Raw genomic sequence first — 17582 nt, forward strand, 5'->3', positions numbered from 1 at the left:
TACTGGAGGCTAATAAGGAAGCTTTTTTTTTTTATATATATATATATATAAAAAAGTGCTATATTCTTCCTCTGCTTGCTTATTCAGGTGAGCAGACATGGGACGGGCCACCGCACGGAGCCTGTCGTGTGTCGGGGAGCAGAGGAAGAGGGACAGACTACTGAGCATGTAAATGACACTTTAGCTCCCATCCTGCCCTTTGCTTGTCAATGCAAGGACATTTTCATACTCTCCCACTAAAAATCTTTTACGTTGTAAGTTTTGCTAAAATGGGATTCACCAAATTCTCTTAAATGCACAGACTTGTTGAAAATTTTAAGCTCCTTTCAGCCTGATCAATGCCACCTGTCGTTGATCAGGTACATGTTCATTTGATCATTGATTATTTGATCATTTGATTGTATCAGCGTCCCTAAATTGACATAAATGGATGCCTTTTCCACTCTGTTTGTGGGCAGGTTTCAATGACAAATTCAAGAGTTAAAAGATGAAAGTAACTGCAGAGCCTAAAGTCCCCCTCCAGACATGTTTTAAAGTATGTGTACTTATGGTAATATTAATATTTTGTTTAACATAGTGTTCCAACAGAAGATGTAGAAAAACTCTGAAAGCTTCTCTTTCTTCGTGGCTAGAAACTCCAGGGTCTAGTTTTAAAAAAAACGGTTTGGGTCTCTATAGCTAATTTCAGCAATCATGACAACTGTACGAGATGTAATTTGTAAAAATAATTCATTCATTTTGACTCAAGCAAGGCCCAACGCTACGCATATTAAAGGGCAGAGCTGTGTGAGTGACAGGATGTCTCTTAGGCTAGATACTGAAGCTTCACCCTCTTGTCCAAATATGGTCCAAAAAACCAATATAGCAACAGCTGGAAAGCTAAACTCGAGAGCTGAAAACAGCAGTCCACAAAGGGTGGACGTCACGGCTACGTCCATTATTCATTCAGTCTGTGTTGTTGTAGTGAACTCTGTTCCCTCACAATGTGTGTTTCCAATATCAGACTGTGTATGGTTCTTGTATTAGTGACTTCTGTTCTAACTTGCCTGGCGTGCCTTTGAATCTCAGATCTTAAGGAAGTGCACACATTGCCCCTTCAGAGGAGGAAATGTAAAAACATTTCTAGTGCTGAACTTTGCAAATAGACAAATCTGTATAGTCGTAATCACTACGCCGAATCTCGGTAAATTTCCAAGGTGAAGAGAATATACATTTTTTGCAGTATGTTTATTTTATTCATATGTAGTTTTTATTAATGTTTATTTTTGGGTGAAATATAGCCTTCGTACTCCAAATTCAGTCAGATGAATGAGCGTTTAATTCATTAAATTAAACAAGTGTTTTCCTGCTATTGTAAAAGGTGAACTATCTGCGCTTTACGTGACTCATTCTGTACAGAATGCCACTAATTCTCTCACTTAAAAATAAATGTGTTTGTACGAGTGGTTCACTGAAAATGTAGCATAGTAGAGTATATTTTTATAGATGTTAGTCAATTACTCTTTTAAAGGGGTTATGTTTATTGGTAAACTTAATAATTTCCATCATAAAAATAAGTCTGTGTTGGTGTGTGAATAGCAGCGGCACATCACAACACAGCTGCGGTCTGTTTGTTGGGCTCTGATTGTCTCTTATCTGCATGTTTTAAGCAGCAGCATCTGAAAGGACTCTTCACACCACGCCGTCAGATGTAGTGCGGACAGGGAGATTGTATCATAACAAAGCGTTTTAAATACGGACTAATTAAAATGTAGAGTGCAGTTTAAAAAACATCTGACATCAAAGGTAACAGAATCACAATTTCATGATTGTGTAACCTTAGCAAATTTGTGCTAATGCATAATGCATAATTAGAGAAAGAGGCCTCACTGTTTGCCTTTTGTTTGCTGTTACAGAAGTGATAATAACAGACCTCTCAGCCTGAACACAGATGGCTTGCGCTACTGCTTCGTCATAGAAAATAGGATCGGTGGACTGCTGGTGTTTAATCATATAGCTCCTCTGATTAGCTAATGGATGTGGCATAATTTCACTGGAGTGATCTGTATCTATCAACTTTTCCAAAATGTTGCAAATGTTGATGTTTTTTAAATAGCTGTCATTAGGTGTCATCTTGTTGAACATTTTTTCACAAATATTAAGACATCTACAATATAAAATCAGATTATATATGTGCAAAAATGCATGTTGTCCCTGTGGTTTAATCCAGCCGTGTTAATGTGATGATATTTCCTCTTGCGGTTAGGGTGAGTGCAGGCTGCAGATGGAGGCTCAGCGCATCAGCCTGTCTCAGATCCACGCCGCTCAGCTCGAGCTGCTGCAGGAAGAGACGGACACCCGCACACACACACTGGAGCTGAAACTGCAAAACCGGAGAGATCACGGTGACCAGAGTGAGTAGATGTGTAGTCAGTTTGGTGCACTTATGTTTGTGGCAAAGCTTTTGATTTATCATTCATGATGGTACGACACAGATGGCTGATGTGTCTAGTGTCGTTTTTGCACTCTGTGTGTTTGTCAGACTGTGGGTAAAATAAAAAAAAATTGAATTATTCAGTTAATTTATATTTTTTTTCTTCTCTTTAAACCAGATGAGTCAAAAATCTTCAAATACCAAAACATGTTACAAGCTGTGTCAGAAGAATGCAGCGAGATCATTCAGGTAACCACGGAGGACGACTTTTTTTATAATGCATGAAATTTTCTGAATGAATGTTTTTCATGTGTGTTGCCAGGTTACCAAAGCAGTTAACCTTCTCTCCGTCTGTTCTGTGTTCAGCGTTTTCAACAGATGTTTGGTGAAGAGTTTTTGGAGAATGTTGCTACAGAGGGCCAGCCGCCCCCTTCAGTGGAGAGACCAGAAACTACTGAATCAACCTCCATTGTACTGGAGGCCAGAGGTAATTTGTTTCTTAAGAAAATTAAATTGCAGTTTAAAATAGAGATGGGCAAGTACTTACTTTGGATGTCAGTATTTGTTCTTTGTATATGGTATTAACTTTTTTTTATGTGTTGTAAAAGAAATTACATACATTTATAACATTTATAAACATAAATATGCCCTGTTCTGTGTTAAAAGTTGACATATTTTTGATGGGATGCAGAGATGTAACTGCTGTCTGTGAATATCTGCACAGATCCAAATGGTAAAACTGATACTGTAGATCTGCACAGTAGCCACAAATAGAGTCAAACATTACTCCATATAACATTACAGGCAGGATGGCAATGGAGCTATAGAGTGATGTTTGGAAATATTTCCACAAAACAAAAAAAACAAGCAAAATGAATGTGCATTGGAAGCTATGTTATGTTAAACTTTTGTGTAATAGCTCACCTCTACAGTCTGTGCAGCGCAAAGTAGGCTAACCCTAACTTCTACCTGCATTTAGTTTTAGTTTAGTTTAGTTCATTTGTACACATTTAAAAACTGCATAAAATCCAGTTGAATAAATGGAAAAAAAATGTGTCAGCAGAGATGAAGAAGCCAGAGTCTTAAACAAATTAGATTTTTTTGGTGAGTAATGGAGTAATTGATAATAATATAGTGTGAATACTTGAATATGGAAATTTCTTGAAGTGCGCTCCCTAGTATAAAACAAGTATTACAGCTAGTATAGCATGTATTTCCAGCATAAGTAGCACCTTGAGGCCAGTTTTGCTATATTTGCTATATACCTACAAAGTGATTTAAATGATCTGCTCCAACTCTGTTTACTTAAACCATTTTTGAATAAAATCATACAGTTTCTCCACTGAGATCTTTGAAATTTAATTTAATTTTGAAAAAACTAATTGCTTTCTCCTTTATAGAGCTCTGCAGAAATCTTCAGCGGGTGAGAGAGGGGATCGAGCAGGAACATCAGCGACTGTCCCAGCTCCAGGCTCTGCTGAGAGCTGAAGGCAACAAGGTAAAATTAAATCTGTGAACAGAAGCCGCATCCCAGCTCCATACTACACGCTCATTCTAAGCAGGTTGTTGTTATGTCATTCTGGAAAATTGGAAAATTGTTTTATGAGTTTGCGAGACGATGTAAATAGAAGTATGCTCAAAACTGTCAGCATGAAATGCTGTTATTTTTTAGACACATTTTTTCTTCAATGCATTGAGCAAACAAAATTGAGGAGGTGCGCACAGCTGGAAAGGTTAAAACAAATTTCGGATTGTGCTAAAACAACTTTCTGAACACCAAAGAAATCCAAAAAGTACTACTAGATCTTTGAAAAACACTTTGCTGTCTGTTTATGAAGTTCAATTTGCAGCGATATTCAAACGTTGCGGTTTTATGTGCATGCATTTCTCTGTGTATTTTATTGCACCATTTTCTATTTGTATAAAATGTTTTTTTGTTTTTTTTAACAAAAAACATTTACTAAGCCAATTAATATATAGTTCATACTGTTTATATACAGTGACATATATATTAAGTACAATGTACTGTGGAATTTGTGCATCTTGTTAGTTTGTTAGGGTAACAGAGATGATAATAACTATCAGAAACACATAAAATGATCTGTTGGTCTCTTAGATGACGGAGCTGCAGGTGGCGTATGATGAACTGAAGAGCAGCAGTCAGAAGGAGATCTCTGACCTCCGTGTGCAGGTTTCCAGCTCTACAAGCAAAGGTAAATAACGTGGAGATATCCTGTCAAACAAACAACAAAGAAAAACACAGGTCAAGCATTAATGCCAGGTCACTGAGTGACAAAAGTTAAGTAATCGATATTATTCTCTCCATTCTCTGTATCCCTCTATATTTTAAAGGTTTAGGTCACATATCTGCCACTCACTTTGTGGTTTTGTAGGTGTGTGTTTTGGGTGGTACATCTTTAAATCTATATTCAGCAGCAAAGAAAAATCAAGTCATATCACTCACTGGCTTTGATTTTTGTTCAGCATTTATCCACCTACCTGACAATTTAGCCAGACTGCACCCAGTAAATGTAATAACGTGAACACGCAGACACAGTTTTCCACATCCTGCATTTGTATGTAGTCTAAAGTGTGTATCTGAAAACTGCAAACATATGCTATCCTCTCAATCTTTTTAAAGAGGTGTGCGAATGTTATTTTTATTGTATTATGCTTTGTTGTCTTCTGTTAATTATTTCTTTCACTGCTCTTTGTTCATTCACTTCCTAGTTGATGCTGTTATTTGTAACTGCTGTGACCCATTTTTCCCAGAAGGAACATTAAAGTTTCATCTTATTGATTCTAATCTACTGCTATCCAGTTGAGCATATTGAATTTCATGTTTCCTCTCTGTGTTGTCAGATCCAGAGGAGCGGGCTGATGCAACATCTACCTCCCTGACCCAGGAATTACAGAGGCTGAAGGCCAAAGAGCAGGAGAAGCAGCTCCAACTGGAGGACAGTCACAAACAAGAGATGGAGCGTCTCCGAGCTCACTACCAGCAGCAGGCCGCAGAGAGTGAGGAACGATATGCCACCGAGCTCTTCATGCTGCAGCAGCGACTGCAGGAGGTCACAGGCACTGAGACCCAATACAGGTGATAACAACACATGACCACAAAATGTTTTTTAATAGAATAATGTTTGTATTTGTATTGCAAGGCATAGGTCAAATCACTAACAGACCATGTGTAAGACAACAATGAATTAATAAATATAAAAAACATTTGAAAAACAAATATTAAAAATAACAAAATTATCACAAATTCTTAATGTCTCTAGTACATATATTTTTAAATTTACTTGAATAAGAGTAGAAAGGATTCTGCAAACAACTGCTGTTGGAAGTGCAATTCTTCTTATTTTTTAATAAGAACATGTAATGAAGTAAATTTAGCGTGTTTCTACCTACCACTGCCAGTAAATTAATCCTTTGAAACCTGGATTGACATCGGTTTTCTTGTGCTGTGTCCAGATGTCTTTCACAAGCTATTTGACTCCTTGAAATCTGAGTAAATTAGTTTGATGTGGAGGAAAGAAGAGTATCTAAAAATTAGTTTTAAAAATAGGGCAGTGGGGTTTTTGAAAATTATTCCCGCAAAATAGGGAAAAATGTCCACAAAACTATATTTATAAATATTTATTCTAAAAAATTACATCAAAGGAAAAATATTATAAAATATTAATAAAATAAATACATTTTCAGCACTTTTTAAGGCATTTTTCTTGTTTATTTTTTTTTGGGGGGGGTCTTATTTATATATTTTTGCTCATTTTCTGGTAATTTTATTTTAACTTTTTAAATATTTTCTTGCTAATTTTTGGGCCACATCTGTTACTCAGGTTTCAAAGGGTCATGCTTGGCACGATTAAAATATTATGATATTGGTAAGCAATTTCCGTCATGATAAATAAGCAAGTTTTATCCTATTTTAAAATAATTGGCTTGACTAAGTGGATGTGACTACACATTATTTTATCAACTATGGTTGTTTAACATTTGAAAAAGCACCATCACTCGATTCATACAGCCTCCCTCCTACACAGTCATGTTATTAGTTGCTCTTCACTTGATGGATTGATACAGTGTGTGTGACAGAAGAACTGCAGGCTGAGCTACATAATCTTCTACTTTTACTCGAGGCTGCTCTGCACATCCTGAGCAGCATGTGGAAGCTACCTGACCCAGTTCAGTTGACAACAAAGCCTAAAGTAATGAAATATTTACCGGGTTATTTAAAGGGTTATTCATGCCTTTTGTTAGCCTACTAACCCATAAACGTATCGTTTCAGCCAGTGCAGAGGGCTTCCTGGGGGATGTGCTGTAGAAACAGAGATGAATGTGACTATTTATGCATGAGTGCTTCGTATTTTAATTGTGTATGAGGTTCCTTCTTTTCTCTTCAGTTCTTGAAATAGAATTATTATCCTCATTTTTTATTAATCCTATATTTAACCAGGAGAGTCCTTATTTGAGATTATTATTTTTTTCTTGTAGAGAGACCTGGTCAAGACAGAAAAATATGGTTATAGGGGGAAAAAATTCAGAAGGAACTAAAAACTGAGAATAGAGAACTCGTATTGTAAAAGAGAAATTTAATAGAGCAGTTTTGTAACTAGATAAAGACATTAATATCTTAAGTTTCAAGGCATTCTGCAGCTTTTTCCATGCCAAGGGTGCTAATTAGAAGAAGTCATGAGAACACAAAAAATATTGTTCAGCACTTTTCTTCCTGATAAAGACTGCTCATATCTGTGACCTACTGCTTGTTTATGCACCTACAACAACTAAATATCATAGACTCTTCCAAAACCAAAATAAATACTGTCGGAGAGCTCCTGGCTTAAATGAAGCAGAGTCCTGCTGGTGCTGTGAAAACTGAGATACTGCTGCCCTCCACTGTTTGATAAATTAAATACGATTACTACAGTGTTTTTTTTTAATGCAAATAAACTACTTAAATCCTCTTATGTGAAACTCTGAACATGTTCAGGAAAATGATTCCCAGACATACAGAAAATTGTGGAATACTATCGCACAAATTATATTTAGATACATTATTTTTAAGAACAGTAAGTTTAATATGTATATTAAGCCATGCAGTGATGCCAGGTATCATATTCTATATGTTTTTATTATGTTTAGAGCACAAACAAGTAATCGAAATATGGTCTAGAAGCAATATAAATAAATAAGCACCATAAATAATATTAGGTAGGAAATTTTCCATTGTTGCGTTATTGTAGTATTTGTTATCAGAGGCAGTCTATTGTGCATTAATGATCAATAATTTAACAAGCAGCTCTAGTTAGCTGGTTCATGGTATTTATGAATACAATTTAAAAAATTGTATTTATACTTATCTATAAACTAATAATAAAACTAAAAATAAAGCACTTTCGGCTACAGGGTGAGATGTTTAAAAGAGAAATAACTAAAAAAATAAACTACATCAAACTCTTAAAGTTATCTAAGATCCTTAAACTATTAATTTTGATTTTTTGTTTTCTCTCTCTGCCTGTCCAGTGCTCCAGAGTCCAGCTTCGAGAGGATGGAGGAGCACGGAGACGAGTTTAAGGTTTTGAATACTACATTTTGCCCTCATCTAAATCTTCCATGTCACATGCATCACATCTTACTACGAGCTGAAACGTGTACAGGCTTTAAGATGCTATGACAGCGAGGGTGGGTGGGAGGGGGCAGTTGCAGCCTTTAGGCTAAAACGTGCCCTAAATTCTGCATCTTTGCTCCGGAAGCTGCATCATGAACGGTCCTGTATCTTAACGATTGAAAGGGTCGGACGTTGCGTAACCTACCATTTTAGCGTGTGAACCAAAGCAGACGTACTCTAGTTGTGGCGGCTGCATGAAAGGGGGACTCTGCCTTGCGTGAATGAGCTGCACTCCATTTACGCCATCTCTCACTCACGTCACTCCAACTTCCATCCTGTCTTAGTTTGCCTCCTCCAACCACAAAGTTACCACAACTCGTGTGACTATACAGAGATGAGAGAGGAAGATAGGAGACTGACAGAAGCACAGGACGAGCAAGAATGGGAGAGGAAGAAATTGGGCATGATACACTTTAAGATATTTGGATTGGAAATGTTAAGCTTGAGGCAAGTGGTGCTGAAGAAGCTAAATGACTGTGAAACACACAAGACGGGGATTCATCACAAGACAGGGGTGGTAGTGTGTTAGGGCAGAAATGGCTGTAATGTAATGCAAGAGATCTCTTTATCACTTCATCATCGGGAGATGGAGGGAACAAACTGGTGTATTTAACAGTGGTCTCAGGATGGGAGGGGTTTAGCTACAGGAAAGAGGAAGGTTTATTTCAGGATCAGCCTTGAGGAACTTTTATTGGCCATATTTTGCTCTGTGACTCTTTTAAAGCACTGCAGCTACTGTGATCTGCTACATTTTTAACTTGTAGCTCTTCCTGTCTTCCTCTTTTACACACTCTTTGTAGGACCTGGGTGAGGAGGGACTGTCAGAGGGAGGTGAGGAGCTGTGCTGGCCCGTCAGGTCTGCAGGCCTGATAGCACAGCTGCAGGCGCTGAGGAAAGCTCTCTACCACAAGTATGTCCAAGAAGTAGCAGCGCTGAAAGAGCAGCACAACAGGGAGCTGAGGAGACTGACGGAAGAAAAGGAGCAGGAGAGGAAAGCAGAGGAGCGTCAGGAGAAGAGAGCAGAGAAAGAGCAGGATCTCAACGGTGTTAACGGAGCTGGAAGCTCCAGTGAGAGCCTCGGGGCGGCTGGGCAGGTCGTGCTGGAAGACAAGCAACACTGGGAGAGAGTGGAGGAGGAAGTTGCTAAGGTTGGTGATCATGGATTTCGCGTTTTCATGCAACTCTTAAGTTGTTGTGAGTAAAACTGAAAACAGAAGCATTAAGCTTGAATAATAAAATGATGCAGTTGGAGTTGAAATGAGCAGCGGCTGGCTCTAGTTTCTTAAATATGAATAGCTGTGGGTTATCTTATTGTGTGATAATATAATTTTTGATGGTGATTTTTGAAGCACTATCGCTGAGACCAGTAACAGTTGTGGCCAAAGCTTTTACCAAGTGTGCCAAACTAAATGTGCATTATTTGCTTTATACTTAGTTTGCAATTTAATAAGATACCTCCAGCAAAACTGTGGACACTTGGCTCTACGCTATTTTTCCCACATTGATAAATGTGCCGCCTAGCTCAAGAGAACATTGCATATGATATGGATGAAGTCTTATAGCCAGACCCACAAAGAAGGCAAGATTTAACCTTATTTTTTTCTCTTTTTTTGTCCTAACACAAATGTTTTGGTTTTCCCCCTGCTGCACTTTTGTTGTTTGAGGAGTTCTTGAGGAAAGAAATAACTTTTCCCCCTTGTTGGTGTTGTTGGTGTGATATGTTCAGAATACACACCCATACTGTACACATTGTTAATACCTGTGAATATATGTCTTTGTGTGTTAACTACATGCATGACACGTGTTACAAATTGCTATGCCTTGCACACAGAAAAACCAAAAGCCTCAAGCATTTTTCATTTATAGTATCAATACGTAATTGGTGCTTTGTGTGCTTATTCACATGATGGTTTGTGTGTACTGTACTGACGCAAAAAGAGATATAATGTGTTGCTGGTTTTGTGTAAGATTTTGTGGTCAGTGGGAAGAGTTGTGCACAAATAACATATAGGTTCAAAGCTAGTGTAAAAGCAAGTGTGGGAAAAAAAACTGTAAACTGAATATCTTTTAGTTGCAGGTCAGACAAAACAAGGCATTTATAGATGTCATCTGAGCTCTGCTTCAGTGCACTTTCACCTTTGTCAGATGTTTTACAGACCAAACTATCTATTAAGTAAGAAAATAATCATAAAAATAATCTATAATGAAAATAAAAAGAAAGTTAGCTGAGGCCCTAGATGCAGTAAGTCATTTCTGTTATTCTGTAAAATTTGATCCCAGAATTGTTAATAACTTTGCATCAGCACTCTAAATGTAGATCTCTATGTTTCTATATCAAATAGAGTCCTAAGACACAATATCTTTGGATCCATATTTTCTGACAGGCCATCGTTCAGATGTCCGTGGAGTTTGCACAGCAGATTGAGCTGGCTCGAATCAACAAGCGTGCCTGCCAGAGGAGTGCCTCCATGCAGACCTGGTCAGATAAAGAGGAGGTGGAGGACAGAGAGAAGGAGGAGCGGGCGACTACTAGAGCTCCTGTCTCCTCGGGGGCCTGGCTGGAGGAGGTGGAGAAGGAGAGACTGGAGAAGGAGCTGGAGGAAAGGAACGCCGAGATCAGAAAGTTAAAAGAGGAGCTGCAGAAATCAGGACCCGAGCAGGTCAGTGTCACTAACTGAGCTGTCACATTTAATGTGTTTATTCGCTCTCAGCTGTCACAAAAAAATTCTTTCCCTTCATCTGAAAGAATTCTTTTCTGCTGCGTCATTAATTTTGAGATTCACTGTGTCGCAATGCAGCTGTTGCATCGATCACACTATCATTGATTATGTACGCTTAAGCTTATATTATGTTTCACTGCTTGTTACCAGCTCACAGAGAATTTGTGTCGACTAAAAAATGACCCAAGGAGCAATTCAAATATTTGTTTAAATACTGTAATTAATAATTTGGTATGAGCCGTTTTTGTTGCATTTGAGTTAGGATACAAGTGCAAATAATATGGCCTTATAATATTAGCTAAAGGAAAATTTTGGGCCGAGGGACCTTTGAGTGTTGTGCAAAATGTTAGCTTTATGCTGGAGCTGTTTTAACAAAAGATCCCTGTGGCCTTCTGTGTCACATTCATCAGCCTTCACAGTTCATTTTGTTTGGATCAACTCAAATAATTTTTAGACAAATAAGAGACTTCAGAATTCTGTTGGAAAATAACATAATGCTTGTAAACATCTCAACTAAGTCTTTTCAAAGAAAGTATATCAGCTTTTTCTCATCATCAGGACTTATCTGAGCCAATTACTGAAGCTTAAGAACTTTTCTTTTTACAAAATTATCTTCACTGAATCACCACCCAGAGTGTGTTGGAGCAGCTCATCTCACAAAGAACACTGAACCTGACAGCCGCTGCTATCACACAGTAAAGCTTACTCATGCAATAAATGGTTAGTGAAAGCCTAGCAGGCTTTGGGATTAGTTCTTCAATGCATGAGAAGTTATCTTAAAAACTAATCCCAGATCAACACGAGGAAACCAGTGCATGCAGAGCAGATAGACGAGAAAGTGTGGACAATCAAACTGATCATCTAAAATGTTGTTCTTTGACAGCAGTAGTGGATAAACAGATATGGCGTAATCATCAAAGTATTTGTGACAGATGCTGACAAAAAAATCTTCCTCCTATATTGGTCTTGTTTGTGTTTGATTATCAAAATAACTGCTCCGGTGCATAGAGTTTAAATCTGTTAAAATGTATAGAATAAGCCATTTTAGTGTATGTAAATTCTGATGGACAAAACATGAGAAACATCTAATAATTACAAGAAATGGGAACATTTCTGTGTGAAATAGATAAAGGGACTGTTCACCCTAAAATCCAAATTTCTTCCTTTTTTTCCCAACCTGTAGTGCTATATATCAACCTGGATTGTTTTGGTGTGAGTTGCCAAATGTTTGGGTTTAGCCATGTTTGCCTTCATTTAAACTTATTGGAAAACCCCTTCCTACTGCATGGTGATACAGTTGGTGGGTTGTGTAAAAAAATGTTCTTTTATGTAATTGCTCACAACAAGGTTTGTGGATTGCCTTGAGTAAACTGGTCATGATTTCTGGAAAGAAACATTGCCATTGAGTTTTTCCAATATTTTTTTATTTTTTATTTTGCACTTAGAGCACCACAAGCCAAGTACCATCTAGTTCCATTATATAAGAGAGAAGGCAGACATCTGATATCTGTAGCACTCTGCAGCTAACACCAAGACTAGTCTAAATTGATAAATGGCAGTACAGTGAAGAGAAAAAAAACATGTATTTTTCCATTTGAGGGTGAATGGTCCTTTTTAGTTTTATAGGCATTTGTACAGCACTGTATGTTGTTTGTTAGTCAGGAAACTATAAAGCCATCATTCAAAACGTGCTCTCAACTGACTCTTTGACTGAAGTCCGTGCCACTTTCGCTCATCTGCAGTCTCGGCACAGTGTTGTTGTGTCTGGGACTGAAGTGGCTGAAGAAGCAGAGCTGCATTTCTGCTCTGCTCTCAGGAGGTGGGGCTGTTGCCTCGGCAAGTCACTGTGCCTCAGGTGCACCTGTTGCCATAGCAGCACAAAGATACTAGTGTTTCTCTCTGCCCCGAGGGAGTTAGAAGTGCGTCTTTGTGTTTCTGTGTGCTCGTTAAAAAGGGCAGTGTGTCTGCGTGCCCCTCGCTGTGCCTTAATTAGAATGCACTTTTACTCATGGTCACACACACGGCAACACTGTCGTTCTCCGTCCCGAGTTTTCAGGAGTCTTTTTGTCCCACTGCAACTCTGCAATGACGGGGCTGCTGTCTGTGTTCTCTCTCCTGCCTGTCCAGGGCTTGAAGAGGAGAGAAGACTGTCAAGAAGAAGTTGAGGAAGATCCAGGCGGGCCGGGGATAAAGCAGGCTGGTGATGGCAAACTGTCAGCGCAGGATGATGGAGAGACTGAAAGGTAGTGACACAAACTGTATTCATACTGTTCCCTTCTGATAAATCTTTGTGCACAGAGATGCTGCATGCAGAACTGTCTCCTTTAACTTTATACTGAGTTTGACCTTCATGAAAACCTGTTTTTTGTTTGTGCTGTATTAAATTCAATAAAGATTTATCTTAATTAAAGTCAAAATAGGCTCCATAGGTTGAGAAATAAATCGCTAATCGCCTAGAGCCTTTCTTTAAGCTAACTGACATTTTGGTATTCAATAACACTACCAATATTTGTAAGAAAATCTTCTTCACCAAGTTTTTAACATAACTGCTGTTGCTGCTCTCAGGAACGTCCTGCGTAAGGCCAATGAGAAACTCAAACAGGTGCTGGTTGACGTCCTGAAGACGACGGCAGCAGCGGAGGAGACGATGGGCCTCCACATGAAGAGTCTGCGTGAAGCGTCCAGCAGAGGACAGCAGGATGCACCGCCCCACTCGATCACACAGAGCTCAACCTGGCAGAGAGCAAACACTGAGCCCGTCGAACCTCACGCTACAGGCAAGTGACATCAGGTTTAAGTCATAGTTTAAGGTCAATGCTGATGTTTGTGTTCTGTCAGCTCATCCACCCAATTTTGTTGGTTTAGATGTTGGTAATAAGCTCGAGGTGATTTTGTAGTTTATCTACAACACAAGAAAAGAAAACAGAAGAGAAAAACCTGGGAAGTGTAAATATTTGTGCACTTTCTATACAGCACCTCAGTATTGAACTTTAAAAATATGTCCGTGTTCTGCAGCTTTAAACCACTTCGGCTGCATAAGCATCAGCATTGTGGTATTTCAGAGAGTGTAGAATCAGTTTGCATTATAGGGCTGCAACTAACAATCATTTACATTTTCTATTTTTTTGTAAAAAAAAATTTAGAAAATACTGAAACATGCCCAGTGTAAATTCCCAGGGCCCAAGGTGACGTCTTCAAATGTTATATTCTATGAAATCAACAGTCAAAAAATCTAAAGCTATTCAATTTATTATCATGTACGACAAAAGAAGCATCAAATCCTCACATGAAGAAGAATGCAGCCAGCATATGTTTGGATTGTTTCGCTTAAAAAATGACTAAAACGATAATTCGATTACCAAAATAGTTGCCAAGCATCATGTAGTCATGGTGCAATACTGCACCATGACTACATGATGCTTTTGCACAAACAGAGAATGGACCCTCCTCTTTTTCCTCACCAAGCCTGGTGTTCTTTATCTTTAATGAAAAAAACATGTCATAGTGTATGAATGTTGTCATGCACAAATACACTGTGATCACATGCAAACAACTGCTTGGACAGTTTGTCCTGTGAGTCAGATGTCAAATTATCAGATTTGCCTCTGGTCTGAGTGGTTCATTATAACTGAAGGTGGTGACTCCATGGAAGCTAAAAACAACAAACATGCCATGTTAACAAGCCCATATTTACTGTAAGTGTTTCATGGGACAGTTTTGTGCTTGTTTAATTCATAATTTAAAAAAAATCTCTCTTGTTCTAAAACATATCATGTTGTTTTATTGGGTTGTATTTGAACATAGTAATTACTAGTAATATGCATAATGCGTAATTTCAAGCTGCATCTATGCTTTAAAGGATATGTTGCTGTGTCCTGATGTGTCAGCATCGTTCCAGTACAAACATGTTTTTATAAGAAGGAAATATAAAAAAAAAATTAATTAAATAAAATTAAAGTTAGAGCCATCTTGCTGCCTGCTGCTATCGTGGTATTCTCTGAGACTGTGAATGTGAGGTTACAAAGTGGAATAATTAAATGCAGATTATGTCATCATGTTGTTCAAAAGGCACAGTCGTGTGAGCGTCGTGTACTTACTTGAACCGCATGATGTATTCGCTTGCACCCTTATTATGGTTATATATTTAGCAGTGCTCTGCATCCTGTTCAGTCATAAATATGAACTACAGATTTTTTTTAAAGGTTGCAGTTGTTCTACACCAAGCCTTACACCATTTAATTTTATCATGCAAGCTGTAGAAAGGTTTAAGAAGGTCGTGGTTATGGTTGTCCTGATTATTCTCTCACGGTATCTGCATTAGTGACTACAGGTATAAGAAAAAGAAAACTGCAAACTTCTCAAAGAAGCTGCAATAGCCATAATAATCACAAAATATCTGATTAGTCAGTTGACAGTGTAATGAATATCAGGTGTGGTATTTTTGTGCTCTTTCGTCACACCAGGTCACTCTGCAGAAAGTTGCCAGGGCAGCGAGACTGTGGCAGACGATGTGAGTCTGTGGTCCGGGGAGATGGAGGCTGATGAAGGTCTGGAGGTATCCCAGCAGATGATAGAAAGTCTTCTGCGGGGGGCGGGGACGCAGCTGCAGAACGAGGAGTATCTGATGAGCATCAGCAGCCGACTCCAAACGGCTCTAGAGAAGATGTTGATGGCCATCACAGACACCACCAACCAGGTAAGAACATTTTTGGTTAAGGGGCTTGTTGATCGATGTACTGTTGTCTATCTATATACAGAACATTGCTTGGATAGCTCACTTTATTTACTTGCCTTACACTTTCAGCTCGCTATGAAACTCTTGTAGTGTTTTATCTAAGACAGGAGTTACTTCAGGTCCAAATGAACTTATAGTTCATAGTAGAGCTGGGAAACCCGTTGAAATTTTTACACAAAAGTTGAGTTTGTGTACCAAAACAAAACTTTTTTTCAATTTGTGGAACAGAAAAATGTTTTTAAAGTTTTTATTTCATCATAACAAATAAGACAAACTGCTAAATGCATCATTGTTACAAGAGTAGTTTGGACATTTTGGGAAAGAAGCCTAAAGCCTGGGTAGTCAGTATTCTGTGGAAAAAAATGCAAAAGGCAAATTTTTAAACATTCAATCGTCCTCCTGCTACTCTCTTCTCTGTCTTAAGCCTCTTCGACCAGTCGAGCACAGTCCATGTGCTTATGAGTACTAGTCATTGTTTTCAACCATCCCAAATGTGATATTGATCCTGTGCCATTCTATGTTCACGATAGCTGCAATTCTATAATAATTACCTTCCTGTTTTCTCTGCAAACTAATGGGCCTGTTGAGCCCTTTGAGATGGCCTTTTGTTATTAGAGGCTCTAGATAGCTACATAAACATGAACCTGAATTATCTGCAGCTGTGAGTTTAGCAGAAGGCTAAACTATTATCAGTATTTTCTCTCCATCACTGAAATGTTTCACTGATGTTGACACGTTTCATTTTGTTTATTGTAGCTTTGCAGCGTAAGCAGTTGTTACAGATGCTGGAATAGTAACTTTCTCTGCAGGACTCTCCACCACTGCATCAGGCTCTCACTGATTGAATGTACATCTGCATTTACAACAGCCAATAGGAATGCTCTGATTGGCCAAAGTCTCTTCTTATAGCCTACATTTTCTAAAGCCCAGCTAAGAGGAGGTACAGAAGTCTAGTTTTCTCTTGGAGCACTTAGTAGAGTGTTTGCCACATGACGCAAAAAACAACAAATGCCCCCACAGCTGTATTCAATTTCCAGCTAAGACTCAGATGAGAAAACAGGCACCACGCTCTAATATGGACAGCACAGCACTGAGACTGTAAACAGGGCTAGCCTGCCTCACTACAAAAGTAAGAAAATCCACCTCCAAGCACCTGTAGAACTCAGTGATCAACATGTTATATCTCATTAATTAATCTGTACAAAAACTGATTTATAAAACGACAACTTGCTCTTTAACAAGGTTTTATTTGCCAAAACTATTATCCCTTTTAAAAAATAGAAATGTGCTCATTAAAATCATCATAAATTCTCCTGATAATACAATCAAATAGTGACAAAACAAGCCTAATAATCACAACATATATTTGATGCCAACTTCAATACTTGACACTTTTTAGTACTCTAGTATTATAGTAGTTTGTCGAGGGACACTTTTCATGTCGAGATTACAGAAGAATTCTTCATGAACAGTCCTTGTGTGCCTGTGTGTGTGTATGTGTGTGTGTGTGTGTGTGTGTCCGTGCTCATGCAGAAAACTCTAGTGACTCATTTAGGCTTTGTCAAAACATTTAAATGTCCCCACTCAACACTGTTAACCCCTCTGTGGGTTTTCTACGCCTGTTCATGGAGGCATAATGGGGATGAGACTGCAGAATGTGACCGGCAACAAAGTTGGCCTGTCTAGAATTCACACACAAAAGAGCTGCCTCATTCCCAGTGGTTGCCTATAGATACGAGCTGTATTTACACTGAGCTTTTGTCTGGTCGATCGGCCTATCATAGTCAGGAGTGGACAGAACAGCTCCACCCCCCCGGGCTGTAGTGCTCCCGCTGCGTCCAGTGTCAGCCCACAGAGTCGGGGCCAGTTTAACTAGGCCAGTGAATGTGTTACTGTAACTGACTGCACAGCACATCTTCCCGTTGGCTGAAATTCATGCGTTACTCACGCTGAGATGGGTTTTATCTTGCTGATCTAAAAATAACTTTAAAGAAATTTCAGGCCGAGCATCACTGTTGTTCAGCAGCGTCCATCGAAAAAGGA

The 17582-nt window shown here is 38.6% G+C and overlaps 1 protein-coding gene across 7 annotated transcripts in view; it reads left to right on the plus strand.

The window, feature by feature from the left end:
* Positions 1-17582, plus strand: part of akap9 (A-kinase anchoring protein 9) — an 86668-nt gene that overhangs the window by 28389 nt on the left and 40697 nt on the right. For 6 of the 7 annotated variants that reach the window (XM_088090065.1, XM_042506209.2, XM_088090070.1 and 3 more), the window contains 13 exons: positions 88-168; positions 2246-2393; positions 2592-2662; positions 2780-2900; positions 3814-3911; positions 4530-4626; positions 5276-5510; positions 7940-7991; positions 8885-9232; positions 10469-10744; positions 12932-13047; positions 13370-13581; positions 15268-15500. In XM_088090065.1, coding sequence (XP_087946191.1) covers positions 88-168; positions 2246-2393; positions 2592-2662; positions 2780-2900; positions 3814-3911; positions 4530-4626; positions 5276-5510; positions 7940-7991; positions 8885-9232; positions 10469-10744; positions 12932-13047; positions 13370-13581; positions 15268-15500 — 2088 coding nt within the window. The remainder of the gene's footprint in view (positions 1-87; positions 169-2245; positions 2394-2591; positions 2663-2779; positions 2901-3813; positions 3912-4529; positions 4627-5275; positions 5511-7939; positions 7992-8884; positions 9233-10468; positions 10745-12931; positions 13048-13369; positions 13582-15267; positions 15501-17582) is intronic. The other variant, XM_088090069.1, reaches the window with a different exon arrangement.

Source organism: Plectropomus leopardus, chromosome 17 (assembly GCF_026936395.1).
Source record: "Plectropomus leopardus strain MGB_pleo_1.0 chromosome 17, ASM2693639v1, whole genome shotgun sequence".
Classification (NCBI taxonomy): Eukaryota; Metazoa; Chordata; class Actinopteri; order Perciformes; family Serranidae; genus Plectropomus; species Plectropomus leopardus.